This window comes from Moschus berezovskii, chromosome 5 (assembly GCF_049115385.1).
Source record: "Moschus berezovskii isolate FMDL1 chromosome 5, NW_MosBer_1.0, whole genome shotgun sequence".
In the NCBI taxonomy this organism is placed as follows: Eukaryota; Metazoa; Chordata; class Mammalia; order Artiodactyla; family Moschidae; genus Moschus; species Moschus berezovskii.
This window is the reverse complement of record NC_142464.1, coordinates 80,323,258-80,337,988: the sequence shown is the minus strand read 5'-3', so window position 1 is coordinate 80,337,988 and position 14,731 is coordinate 80,323,258. Positions and strand designations below refer to the sequence as shown.

At 37.1% G+C, this 14,731-nt stretch overlaps 1 protein-coding gene across 6 annotated transcripts in view; it reads left to right on the top strand.

Annotated features, from left to right (window-relative positions):
- CLOCK (clock circadian regulator) overlaps nucleotides 1-14,731 on the top strand; it is a 126,036-nt gene that overhangs the window by 49,994 nt on the left and 61,311 nt on the right. For all 6 annotated transcript variants that reach the window (XM_055434509.2, XM_055434511.2, XM_055434513.2 and 3 more), the window contains 3 exons: nucleotides 5,133-5,223; nucleotides 8,683-8,772; nucleotides 12,088-12,147. In XM_055434509.2, the coding sequence (XP_055290484.1) occupies nucleotides 8,726-8,772; nucleotides 12,088-12,147 (107 nt within the window). In that variant the 5' untranslated portion in view covers nucleotides 5,133-5,223; nucleotides 8,683-8,725. The remainder of the gene's footprint in view (nucleotides 1-5,132; nucleotides 5,224-8,682; nucleotides 8,773-12,087; nucleotides 12,148-14,731) is intronic.

Below are 14,731 nucleotides of genomic sequence, written 5' to 3'. Positions count from 1 at the left end.
TGACATTTTTCCTCTTCCATGTCCCGTAGATATCTTAAGCATAACGTGTATAAAACTGTATCCATCATTAGAAGTATTTGTGAGGTGTTTGTTTCACAGTGATAAGAGCATGCTGCTGTGTGCTGTGCTTAGTCACTCAGTCGTGTCTGATTCTTTGTGACCCCATGGACTGTAACCTGCCAGGCTTCTTTGTCCATGGCAATTCTGCAGGCAAGAATACTGGTGGGTTGGCATGCCCTCCTCCAGGGGAACTTCCCAACCCAGGGATTGAACCCAGGTCTTTTGCATTGCAGGTGGATTCTTTACTGTCTAGCTACCCAGGGAAGCCCAAGAATACTGCAGTGGATAGCCTATCCGTTCTGCAGGGGATCTTCCTGACCAGGAATCGAACCAGGGTCTCCTGGATTGCAGGCGGATTCTTTACCAGCTGAGCTACCAGGGAAGCCTGATTAAGAGCATAGTTCAAGCTAAATAATTGGGTTTTATATCTTAGCCTTACTGCTCATCTTGGCCAGCTAGCTTACATATTCTCTTTGTGTTTCAGTTTCTGCGTATGTAAAATGGATATAATAATAGAGCCTACTTCATGTGATTGTTGAGTCTTAAATGAGAGAAAACTTTGAAGAATGCCTGGCATGTAGTAAATGTTCAATAAATGTTAGCCAGTGCTTTCAACATCATTCCCTCCCTCTCTTCTCCAGTTTACTCCTCCAGTATTACTCGTCTACCCCACAGATGTGTCCAAGTCAAAATCTGAGTGATACTCTTGACTTCTACCTGCCCCCAGCTTCTGTTAATCAGTCACCAAATTCTGTCTAGTCATCTCAGTATCTATTAAAATTCCCATTTTTTAAAATGATCTCTGCTTCTGTATTGATTACCTGAACTGTTACAATACTATACTTCTACCATTCTAATTCTAGTCCTGGCTCCTTATATTCTGTTTTCTGTGTTGTAACCAGATGATGGCTCAAAAGAACAAGTGTCTTTTAATGTCAGTTTCCTGCTTAAAACTTTTCAATGTCTTAATTGGGGAGAGTGGGGTCGGGAGTTACCTTCATGTGACCTTTCATGATCCACTTACCTCATCATTATCATCTCTTACTGCAATCTGTGTTACCCCTGGTCCCTAGGTTTTTGCTCCAGTGAATAAAGTACTTGGTAGCATTCTAAAATCACAGTTCCTTCTCATGTCTCCAGACCTTTGTGTACATTTTCTCTTACATTGATGAAATTTCTCTCTTTGCTGAGTGAAATCTTATTTTATTCTTAAGATCTCAGTTTATGTGTCGCTTCTTCAGGAGACTTCTGTAACTTCTGTGTCACTCCCAGAGTGTTCAGAGAGCATTTTGTGCCTTCTCTGGGAAGCACCTCAAATGCAGTGGCTGTGTCTATTTCACCATTTCAAAACTACAATCATTGTACTATTGGACACTTGTATTAGCACTCAGTAAATATTTGCTGAATGATAAATATATGAAGTAGAATTTTTAAGGAATCACTAATATTTAACTATGTTTTTACTTTGCTTCTTTGATTTCTGTTGAAAGAAAGCGAAAGTCGCTCAGTTGTGTCAACTTTTTTCCGACCCCGTGGCATACAGTCTATGGAATCCTCCAGGCCAGAAACTGGAGTGGGTTGCTGTTCCATTCTCCATGGGATCTTCTCAACCCAGGGGTTGAACTGAGGTCTCCTGCATTACAGGCAGATTCTTTACCAGCTGAGCTACCAGAGAAAGCTCCTTGCCAGAAATAATTTTTACATTTATTAGCTGTTTGTTTTCTTCATGGCTCCTTATTTAGTCATACTTTTTGTTGTTGTTAGTTTTGTTTGGGTTTTAAACTCTTTTGAATAACTTTTAGGGATATACTTAATACGGTAAAAAATACTATTTGTCATACTGCAGATGTTTAAGCCTTTTATGTTGGTTTTAAAGGGGGAGTTTCTATTTGTGTTTATTTTGTTAATTGGTATCCCTACATATCCTTTAGACTTCACAACAGCTGCCTTAGGTAAGAATTCCAAGGCTTAGGATAAGTAAGTTAATTGTCCTAAAGATTTTCATCCATGCCTTTCTGACTCTAAACTCATGGTCTTAACCTCTACTTTCACTCCTCCAGTATGCTGGGTTTATTAGGTGCTTTAATTATGACTGACTCTATCCCAAAATACTTAAAACCAAATGGGACACTAGGAACTGGCTTCTGAATTTGTTTCATGCACATTTTAGGAATTCAGTTCTATTGCTCTGGTGCTTTTGATTCAGACCTTTTATATTTATTCGAGTCCCTAATCTCCAGGGATATCTTTTGTTGTTGATATAAAAAAAGAGTCTCTTTTTGTGCTCAAAAATACCCCATCTTTTTCTGCTGTCATATTACATACATAGCATATTCTTGGTTTTTTAAAAATTATGTAAAATGGACATTGCATATTTCGGATGCAAACTATAACTGTAAAGTTTTGCATTAACTTTGGCACAGTTGGATTGGTCTTGGTTAATTCAGTTATTTATTATTGAGTTTTTGTTGTTGTAAAGTTGCTAAGTTGTGTCCAACTCTTTGTGACCTCATGGATTGCAGCATGCCAGGCTTCCCAGTCTTTCACTATTTCCTGGAGTTTGCTCAAAACTCCTGTCCATTGAGTCAGTGATGCTATTCAGTCTTTCCCAGCATCAGGGTTTTTTTCCAGTGGGTTGGCTCTTCGCATCAGGTGGCCAAACTGTTGGAGCTTCAGCTTCAGTATCAGTAATGAATAGTCAAGGTTGATTTCCTTTAAAAGTGACTGGTTTGATCTCCTCGCTGTCCAAGGGACTCCCAAGAGTCTTCTCCAGCACCACAGTTTGAAAGCATCAATTCTTCTGTGCTCAGCCTTCTTTATGATCCAGCACTCATATCTGTAAATGACTACTGGAAAAACCATAGCTTTGACTGTACGGATCTTTGTTGGCAAAGTGATGTGTCTGCTTTTTAATATGCTGTCTAGGTTGGTCATTGCTTTTCTTCCAAGGAGCAAGTGTCTTTTAATTTCATGGCTGTAGTCACCATCTGCAGTGATTTTTGGAGCCCCCCAAAATAAAATCTGCCACTGTTTCCATTGTTTCCCCATATATTTGCCATGAAGTGGTGGGACTGGATGCCATGTCTTTAGTTTTTTGAATATTGAGTTTTAAGCCAGCTTTTTCACTCTCCTCTTTCACTTTCATCAAGAGGCTCTTTGGTTCCTCTTCATTTTCTGCCATTAGGATGGTATCATCTGCATATCTGAGGTTGTTGATATTTCTCCTGGCAGTCTTGATTCCAACCTGTGCTTCATCCAGCCTAGCATTTCACATTAAGTACTCTGCATAGAAGTTAAATAAATAAGCAGGGTGACAATATACAGCCTTGACATAACTCCTTTCCCAAGTTGGAACCAGTCCGTTGTTCCATGTCCAGTTTATCTCTTGACCTGCGTACAGATTTCTCTGGAGGCAATTAAGGTGGTAGGGTACTCCCAGCTCTTTAAGAATTTTGCAGTTTGTTGTGATCCACACAGTCAAAGTATAGTCAGTTAAGTCCACGCAGTCAAAGTATAGTCAGTTAAGCAGATATAGGTGTTTTTCTGGGATTCTCTTACTTTTTTTTATGATCCAGTGAATGTTTTCAGTTTTGATCTCTGGTTTTTCTAAATCCAGCTTGCACATCTGGAAATTCTCAGTTCAATTACTGTTGAAGCCTAGCTTGAAGGATTTTGAGCATTACCTTGCTAGCATGTGAAATGGGTGTAATTGTACCTGTATTTGTTTTATCTTCCTGATAAATTTGATGCTTTTATTTTTATATAATGTCTTTTTAATCTCTTGTGACAGTTATTTACTTAAAGTCTGTTTTGTCTGATACAAGTATGGCTATTCTTGCTTTCTTGGTTACCGTATGCATGGAATATCTTTTTCCAGTCTTTTACTTTCAGTCTCTGCTGCTACTGCTGCTAAGTCACTTCAGTCATGTTCGACTCTGTGCGACGCCATAGATGGCAGCCCACCAGGCTCCCCTGTCCCTGGGATTTTCCAGGCAAGAACACTGGAGTGGGTTGCCATTTCCTTCTCCAATGCGTGAAAGTGAAGTTGCTCAGTTGTGTCCAGACTCCTAGCGATCCCATGGACTGCAGCCTACCAGGCTCCTCCGTCCATGGGATTTTCCAGGCAAGAGCACTGGAGTGGGTTGCCATTTCCTTCTCCATCAGTCTCTGTGTATCCTTAAATCTAAAGTGTCTCTCATAGAGAGCATATAGTTGGATCTTGTATTTTTATCCATTTACCTCCTTTCTCTTTTGATTGGCAACTTCAGTTTATTTTCAATTAAAATAATTACTGATAGGCAAAGACTGTTAACTATTTCGTTCATTTTTTGTCTGTCTTGTAGCTTTTTCCACTTTTTTCCTCTGGTCTTCCTTTGTGTTCCATTGATTTAAAAAAATTTTTTTATAGGGTTTGATTCTTTGATTCTGCTTTGATTCTTTTCTCATTTCCTTTTTAGATATCCTCTATAGGTGTTTTCTTTGTGCTTACCATAATGTTAATAATATATTTTAAGCTGATAGCTTTAAAAACTCTACTCTTTTACTTCTCTCCTCCCCACCACATTTGACCTCTGTTACAAATTAGATCTGTTTAAAAGTGTCTGCCTCCAATGCGGGAGACCCGGGTTCGATCCCTGGGTCCGGAAGATCCCCTGGAGAAGGAAACGGTAACCCACTCCAGTATTCTTGCCTGGAGAATCCCATGGACGGAGAAGCCTGGTAGGCTACAGTCCACGGGGTCGCATAGAGTCGGACACGACTGAGCGACTGAACGGAACGGATATTCATCATATATGAGTGTTTTCTAGCACATACATATGTATGTTCATTAACATACTTTATAGTTATACTTATTTTTGTACTTTTGTCTTTTAACTTCTGTAGTAGAATTAAAAGTGGTTGTAGTTTTTTAAGGTTCTTTTAGAAACAATTATTAGTGTTTAGCGTTTCTTATATATTGTTTTGTGACAAAATTCTAAATTTTATGTTTCAAAATTATTTTAAAACTTATTTTATGATAAATGTCTATATAAGTTGAGTAAATCTAACAAAATTTTTTCTTGTTTAAACAGAATTCTGAGACTGATGGTCAGCCATACAGAAGAATATATTGAACTTACAGTTTTCTGAAGAATCAGTTCAAAGATCTCAGAAATAAAAAAGGTAATGAAATGATTGTGTCTTGAAATGTAATTTGAAATGACACTTCCCTAGGAAAATGAGTTGGGGAGAGTCAGTGCTAAATTATTATTTTTCATAGTGGAATTCAGTAGATGATGGGCTAAAGATAAACTTTTTGGAGCAGAAGCAAGTGCTTTTAATAATTACATTGGGACTACTCGAATAAATTGGGATTGTGTAGTCACCCCACCTAAAACAGAAAGAATCAAGAAGTAGTAAGAGATATTAGAGATGTGCAGTTAACTACCAAAGGAAGGAGTTAATGTGATGAAAGGTGTTGAAGGTAGAATATTTGGATCAGAGAACTTTGGTTTTTTAATAAGTCTTGTAAAATTTTTTGGACACTTTAAACTTTGAACAGGTATACATTTGTGAAAATCAACACTAAGTTTTAAAACAAGAGAGGGGAATTAATTAAAGATCTTGAAATACCAGCTGTACACAATTGACAAGTTGCTTTTCTGTGAAAGGGAGCAGAAAAGGAGGACGGTACCTGAAGGAGATTGGTGGGTCAAGGAAGTTTTGTGTTTCGTTTTTTCTTTAAGTAATACACTAAGATTTTGATCAGAGTAATGCAGTTTTGGAGGGAGAAATTAGTGATGTAGAAAGGGAAAGCTTTGAGAAAGAGAGCAGATGGGATTCAGAGGACAATTATGCATATCATTAGATACTGCATAATTTATTTTTAGTGCAGAATGTGTTACATTGTATATGAATTCTTTTCCAAAGATGGACTGCCAGGTACTGAGATTTTCTGTTAGTTACCTGTAATGTTGTGTGCTGAATTTAAAACATACCTGCTTCCATATTGGCAAACTGAATTGCTTATACAGTTTATTAGTTATTAATAGCTCCCCATTTGATAAATTTTTTTAAAAGTTGTTTTTAAAATGATGTTTATAAAAAACTTATACCATCCTGCCCTCTGTTGTGATAAAATAGTAATGTGGTGATTACTCAGCTGGGAATTCATATCACTGAATGACTTCGCGCTCAAGTTGCTTATGTAAAGGAGCGTTCGATTCCTAGTTGTAACTTGATCCTTTACATAATTTAATTTGTCCCAACTACTGTAACTGCTCCTTTTAAAGACATTTTATTGCATACCATACTGGTCTATTAATGTCAGTATTTAAGAAAAAAGAGTTTTAACAATAATATTTAATATGTATTAGAAATTCCTTGCTATGAGTAGGAACTTCACATGACTTCTAAAAATGAGTCCTTAGAATTCATAGCATGAGCATGTGTAAACTATACCTAGTCTTTTAGTACTGAAAACGTGGGTCCTAGAATGGTCCCGACACAAGGCGTATGGCTGCTCCCACATTACCACTTTGTTTTGTTAATAAAGGGGAATCTTCTAAAAGTTACTTTACTTAGTTGGGCCTACTTAACTTCTTCCTTTTATCTTTCCCTTAAATATAGCATGCCTATCAATTGGCTGGACAAGTAGAGAAAAGATCTTGGACTAAGCTGTCAGAGATGTAATTTTATGTTGCTCAATTAGTTGGACAGCGAATAGTGTTTGGAAAAATTCTGTTAACCAACAATAATAAAATAGCTTAAGAAAGCATCAGTCTGTCCTCTAAAGCGTTTTAGATTCACCTCCCTTAGAGTCAGCATGGTCCCTCCTGTAATAGTCTTTAAGTCCTTATTTTTTGGGTCTTTTTTTTCCCCTCTAGTTTGCCCTATTCTGTCTTCTCATAATTAAACAGGTGGATACTTGGTGCCATATAAGGCTCAACTCTGGTCTTGTAACTTTAAACTGAAACTGTTCTTTTTTTAATTCACCCAGGTTGGCTCTGTTACCTTTGGAATGTTCTTTTTGTTGTAGTGATAGAACCAACCTTTGTTATTATCATGATGATAAGTATGTCTGTTGGACTAGAGGGCTGTACTTAGGTGATCTTTAAAGTCTCTTCTAACTCTGAAATTCTGTAATTTTGTGTTGTATTTGCTGATGTTGACCCAGACACTTAAAATCTGAAGTTAGTTCTTTTTATTTTTCTTAACCACCGTCCCCCCTCCCCCCGCCCCATTATCCTCCCCACTATCTTTTAAGAACTCTTAGCCCTGCACAGTTCCACTTCTGCAGCCATAACCACATAGGCAACCCAGCATTATTTATCAAGAGTTATTGTCTTCCTCTCACGCGTGTACATTTGAAAACAGTGATTGAGTATTTTAGAATCCCATGTTCTTTAATATTCTCTGGTTCAGAGTGACAGATCAATTTACACTATTTTCTAAATTTTAAATAAAGTTTCTTTTGGCTCAAAACTGTTAGGATATTAGAAGTAAGGTATTTATTCAATATTTAATTCATGACTATATCTTTTATGGGTAAAACCTGCCTTCTACTTTAGAAAAACTGTACAGAATATAGAGAGAAATTTTAGGCTTATGACTGAGTTTTAAAGCAGTAAATTTTAATTCTTCTGGTGTGAATATGGAACTTTATAATAAGGCTGTTCTTCAGTGTACTTGCCTCACCCCCTTACTACTTCTGTTGTCTCTTGCTTTATACTCTGGTAATTAAAACTTTCAGTTGTAATATACCTACATTTTTCTCTAAAGAGAAAAGTTCCTCAAATATGATGCCCTCTCATCTCGTAAAGGCCTGTGCCTTTGGGTGTTGCTATTCCTGTGGCCTGGAATCCTGTCAACTATTACCTGTTGTCCTTTAGCCTGTTACGTCTGAAACTTAAATGGTCATACGGATCACATAGGGACCTTGTTAAAATGTGGATTCTGCTTTACTAGTACTAGAGCTGATCTCAAGAGTCTGTATTTTAACAAGCTCTCTGATGATGATGTTGGTCTCAGGACCACATTTTCGGTAACAAGAATCTCTGCTGCCTGACAATATGACTATCATCAAGGATATTTTCTCTGACTCCCCCCGTATACCTTCGGTATCCCTGTTTCTGTAATTATTTAGTTATCTGCCTCCCTATTTAATTGCAGATTTTTGCCTATAATGCTTGTATCTCTCATCCTTGTATTTCCAAAGCTAACTGTACTGTTTAATAGAAAATAGGCTTTTAGCAAATGTTTATCACCCGTTAGCTGGTGTTCTTAAAACTTACTTATCGAGACTGACATATGTAGCCTACTTAACATAGTTATATAGTTATAATCTATACTGAATATAGTGGCTTTTTGATTACTTTATTATAGAAAGGAAATGGATTATGATCTTCAATTTTTTTTTCCTCTGTAGCTCTTTTTATAGAAGAAAACAAAACAAAACCTCAAATGTGCCTCAGCTAAAGATTATTTTCTTGAAAATAATGTTCTAGCCCTTTGTAGAAACAAAATATTTTGAAATCTCTATGATAAACTTATAGTGTTTCTCAAATTATTTAATACTGTGTTTGTAGAAATAAGTTTTTTGGAAAACTAATGACCATTTATTTACTTTTCCTTCCACTCAAGGAGAAGTACAAATGTCTACCACAAGACGAAAACGTAACATGTTATGTTGTTTACCGTAAGCTGTAGTAAAATGAGCTCACTTGTTGACAGGTATGTTTTTAGAGACTCATTTATTTTGAATTATGTAAAGCTATTTTAAAAATTCACTGTTAGAGTAATGGTCTGTATCACTGAAAAAGAAGTATTATGCTTAATCATTAATACTATCATACTTACCTTCTGTATTGAGCAAATGACATGTAATAGTAAAATGTATTATCTAGAGCCAAAGTCAACAGCATGTGGCTTGTGTTCTGAATGGATCTTGAGCTGTAATTTTGAGTGATTTGGTCAGAACTGTTCTGAAAGGAATTATGACAGTTTCAGGGGTTTCCTTGGCATTTTCTGGAATCATCTATCTCCTTATCTATATTGGTCCTAACTTCAGCCCGTTAAACATATTAGCATGTGTGACTTATAAGAGTTAACTGTAATTATTAATAGGATTTCGTTAGCTGGAATTATAATCTTTATTTTTTTTTTCCTTTGCAATTTTATTTTTATTTTTTTTCAAAACAACTGTATGTAACAAAATTTTGTGAAAATCTAAAGAAAATTATATAGAAATATGAAAGAGTAATGATTTAACAACATCAACATGGGTCACCAATACAAAATTAAATTGCCAAGACTTGGGGAATAAAAAAGAATATAACAGAATGAATTTTAAAATGTATTGAGAATGCATTACCTGAGTTATTTCCTCTTATATGAATATGTGTGGATTTCTATTTGTTTTTTTTTTTTTTTTGAACAGAGGAAAATTTATGCGTCGAACCTGGACTGGTCACTTATGATAATATACATGCTACAATTCCATTCTCCCCAATCATTCCACCTTCACCCTCTCCCACAGAGTCCCAAAGACTGTTCTAAATGCCTATGTCTCTTTTGCAGTCTCTTATACAGGGTTCAGGTTACCATTTTTCTAAATTCCATATATATGCGTTAATATACAGTATTGATGTTCTTTATAATTATAATCTTTAAATCTTACTCTTAGTAAAGGCTAGGCCGCCTTGTTTCTTGGATTTTAAGACTTCTTTAACTTTTTTTTTTTACCTTTTAACATGTTTGACACTAGAATTCATCTTAGAGTAGGCTTATCAGAGTTTAATTGGTAGTAGTTTTAAATTTCTTAGTGGACATAATAATGGACTTCCCTGGTGGCTCAGACAGTAAAGCGTCTGCCTGCAATGCAGGAGGCCCAGGTTCAGTCCTTGGATCGGGAAGATCTCCTAGAGAAGGAAATGGCAACCCACTCCAGTATTCTTGCCTGGAAAATCCCATGGATGGAGGAGCCTGGTAGGCTACAGTCCACGGGGTTGCAAAGGGTCAGACACGACTGAGCAACTTCACTTTCACTTTTAGTGGACATAATAAGTCTTATCATCAGTGGTATCTTAAATTTGATGAAATACAGTGACAGCTTTTTAAAAATACCTACTCCGACAGCTAACATACAGAGCACTTTTTGTGTTTTAACTTCGTTTAACTTCACAATAATTCCATGAGATTTTACCGATGAGGGATCTGTAGGTCAGAGAGGTTAAATAGCTTGTTTTAAGGTCACATAGTAAATGATACGGAGAAGGCAATGGCAAGCCACTCTAGTACTCTTGCCTAGAAAATCCCATGGATGGAGGAGCCTGGTGGGCTGCAGTCCGTGGGGTTGCTAGGGGTCGGACACGACTGAGTGACTTCACTTTCACTTTTCACTTTCACACATGGAGAAGGAAATGGCAACCCACTCCAGTGTTCTCGCCTGGAGAATCCCAGGGATGGGGGAGCCTGGTGGGCTTCCGTCTGTGGGGTCACACAGAGTTGGACACGACTGAAGTGACTTAGCAGCAGCAGCAGTAAATGATAAGCTGGAGTTATGACCCGTGTTGATCTCTCTGACTCTAAAGTTCCTGTGCTTTTATTTTACTATACTGTGTGATTTTTCCTTAGGGGATCGTTTAAGAATTTTATAGCTAGACTTGTTCACAGAAATGTCTTTTGACATCTAGAGGCAGCTTCCTTCCCTTTTCTGTGAAGTAAATAGTGAAGGTACATACTTTATCAGAGCTTAAGACCTGAAGGGCAAGGAGTTTCCTCAGGGAGCCCTGCCATAGATTTGGGCTGTGCAGTAGTTTCAAGTGGAATCTATGTGTAGTATTCTTCTCAGAAAGAATGTTTCTTCACTATTCCTGAGGCATTAAATATGATTTCAGTGTTGTGCTTTTGAATGATTTCCAGTTCCCATTCTAGATCGTATGACATCTAGGGATGACATCAGAGTATTCAGACATAAAGCAGTGGTTCTTAATATGAGTTCATTTTCTCTCTGAATGTCATGAAAGTTAATGGACTCTCTCCTCAATGATGTGCATTTACATGTAGAATTTTTTATAAATTTTAGTGTTTACATGGAACCCCAAAACTTTGCTATGATAGAAGATTTGTAGATGATCTCAATTGTGGGATTCATAGGCACTTTATAGGCCACAGAGAGATGAGGTTAAAGGAATCAATAGTGAGTTCATGTAAAAGATCAGAAGTCACTTGAAACTATTTAATATTGCCCCTTAGGTTAAGGAGTTAGGGACCTTAGATTGGGTGGTCTAGGGACCACCAGGTCTCTAGATTTCAGAGAGACTTTTGTTAGAATGCTCTTCCCTTCGGTCTTCCCATCACCAACCCCTTCTTGTCTTTTAGATCTCAGCTCAAATGTTCCCACTTCAAGTCCTTCCCTAACCACACAGACTAAAATAACCACTCAGTAATAAGAACATCGCTGCTTTAAAAGTAAAAAACAGCTCATCCGTTTTCATGTTGATTTGTTTTTTTCTACTAGAAAGTAAGCTGTAGGGGAGCAGGGACCTATGTCTTGCTAACTGCTTGGTAGCCACGTCTAGAACAGAGTGTGGCACGAGAGTGCTAACAGCAAAAAAAATGTTTGTCAGATGAATCAGTAGTAAATGAGGTTGTATCAGTATGAGTTTACTGCTAGGTACTGTGATGTTTCTGAGTGAGTTGTGTTTTATAAAGTAAATATCTGTTTTTAAAATGTGCTGCTATGATTTTAAGTGAATCATTTTTATAATGGCAAATACACTGATTTTCTCTAGGTTTTCACTAGTTACCAAAAGTTTGAAATAAGATATTTAACTTTTGGTTAAATTCTTGTTTATTCTGATAAACTTTTTAAAATGTAAAACATGGTTGAACTTTGTCTGTATTAATAGTTATTGGGTTTGAATTTGTGCAATCTGTAACTCTACAAAGATCCTAGGCTGTGACTGATTGATTTACGTTTTGTTTTAGTATTGCTGTTGCTTAGTGAATCTGCTCTTATTTTCTGTTTTTTTCTTTTTCTTTTAGAGATAATGGTAGTATTTTTGATGGGTTGGTGGAAGAAGATGACAAGGACAAAGCAAAAAGGTAGTTAAACTTATGATGTAATATAGTAAAAAAAGAAAAAAGTAACAAGTAAATGTAACGGTAAATAGTAAATCAGTGATTTCCAAAAGCTGTCTGCCTTGAGAACTTAGATACGTTAGAAAGTAGAAGAGCTGAGGATATAAGTATGTAGTTTATAAATTAAATAAAATTTTCCTCTATAAGTGCCTTTTTCACCACATCACATTATGGCACATAGTATTTACATGACATCACTGGGGATGTAAGCCTTCAGTCACTTGCTAAGGGAGGGTTTGCCTAGAGTCATCATTGTAGTTACTATTTTTCCTTAACCTACTCTATTCTTTGGAAGCAATTTATCTAGTATAGCACACCTTCAGAGCAGAGATGGGAGAATTAAGTTTCACCTCCCGTGGGGGGATCTTATACTCCAGTGCTGTGTTATTTATTCAGTTGCTTGGTTTGTTCCAGCTTTGGCATTTGGAGGTCTTTCAGGGTTGGCTTCTCTGTGTCTTTTGACATGCCTCCATTCTCCAAGAGAAGGGAAAATAGATGATGGGGGAGGACAGGGAGAACTGATGGAGAGGTGTCATCAAGTAGGTGAGTGGATGGCGTCTGGAGCCATGGTGGTGATGGTGAGGGTTTAACATTAACTATGGGCCTGGATGGTAATTAAAGTAGCAGGAGGGAGGGTCCAGATAGCATTCCAGCTAAGTTTGTAGTCATTGAGAGTGAGCAGTACTTTTCTGGGTTTTTCCCAGACATATTGAACTATGTGGTTGCTTAGATGAGGGTAGAGGGTGTTGTAGCATTACATTCAGAAACAAAAAATAAACATGTAATAAATAATACTTCCTAAATGTCTGTTTTAGCAAAATAAAAGGTACTGAGATAAGGAAAATTTTGAGGAAAGCTTTATAACTTTATTCAAGTAAAAAGACCTGTACTTGAAGCTAAATATATATAGGATAACTCCTTTCCTTTCAGTCTAGTGGGAGAAAGTTTCTATAAAATATTTTAGGGTAGAGGTAAAGTCACTCTGATGCTGGGAAGGATTGAGGGCGGGAGGAGAAGGGGATGACAGAGAATGAGATGGCTGGATGGCATCACCGACTCTGTGGACATGAGTTTGAGTGAACTTCGGGAGTTGGTGATGGACAGGGAGGCCTGATGTGCTGTGATTCATGGGGTCGCAAAGAGTCGGACACAACTGAGCGACTGAACTGAACTGAACTGAAAGTCACTGTTAAGGTGGGAATAATCAATCTTGCCTGAATGAAGAGGCAGAACTTTGAGGAGTTAACTTGGACAGATTTAAAGGCCAGATTTATAGATAGATAAGGTGAGCTAAGGGTTTTCTGTTTGCAGAGACTTCGAAGGTTTGATCATATTTCTGGGGGACCAAAAATACTGTGGTTGTGGTAAATCTTGGAGAAAGAAGACCTCATAATAATGCTGTCAGAATTACCCAGACTGCATTGGGCTCTGACATCTATGAGCTGTTATTTTTGAGGTCATCACAAGGGCTGAGTACTTCCAACCTGAGTGTAACATGAAGTAAAGTTGCTTTAATGAGTGTGATCCAGTGGTAGAATTGGCAGTGATATTTGATTTCCATGTATTTCTTACACTTGAGTTAAAATGCCGGTTTTAAATGATTACTTCATGGTAACTGTATGATCCTGGGCATATTCTCTTTTATGCCTGAGTTGTCACACCTATAAAATGAAAAATAATAAGATCTACTTCATAGGAATTAAATGAAATTTCATAAATGTTTCCAATAATGCCTAGCATATAAATATACAATAATGGCTCTAAATTTTACCTTCTACACATGTCTTCAGATATTTCATGGATACTAATTTTCTGGTGCTTATTTCCTGCTTACTCCTTTCTAGAGGAGTAGAACTAGATCTGACTCACTTCCTCTAGTATATGTCCTTTAAAATGTCAAACAAGCAATTTCAGCATATTTAAATTCTCCCCAAATCATCTCTCCACCCAAACTAATATCTCATGTTTTATTGCATGGTAACTTGGAAATTCTTTTCGATTTTTCTTTTGCTTCCTCACTCCAAATCTGATTTACCTAGAATTGCTAGTTCTGCCTATTAATCCTCAGACCCACACTGCTGTGTTAACACTGCCACCACAGGTTTATAGCCTAGGATATTGCAGTTGCCTCCTAAATGGTCATCTGGCCTTCAGTCTTGTTTGGCATACAGTAACTTTTCAGTAGCTTTTGTTAAATGAATTGTTTTACCAAGCATTGATTCTTTCATTACTCAGTTGCTGGAATGGTCTTACTAACAATCAGTTCTGTTCATGGCATTTCTTTGCTTAAAACCTTTCAGTACCTTTCACTATTTAATGACTTTCACTAAAACTAAAATCCTTTTGTGTAGCATAAAAACTTAATGATTTTTTTTCTGAGTAATTATTATTCTGAACTGCCCACCACCCACACCCCCGACTCCAGCATACTTGGGCACAGAAAGCCTGTACTCTAGCCACATTAGCCATGCTGAGCTACTTGTGATAGGTTTTCATCTTTGTACAAGTTTCCTGTGTCTGGAATGGTCTTCTCACACACCAATACCAC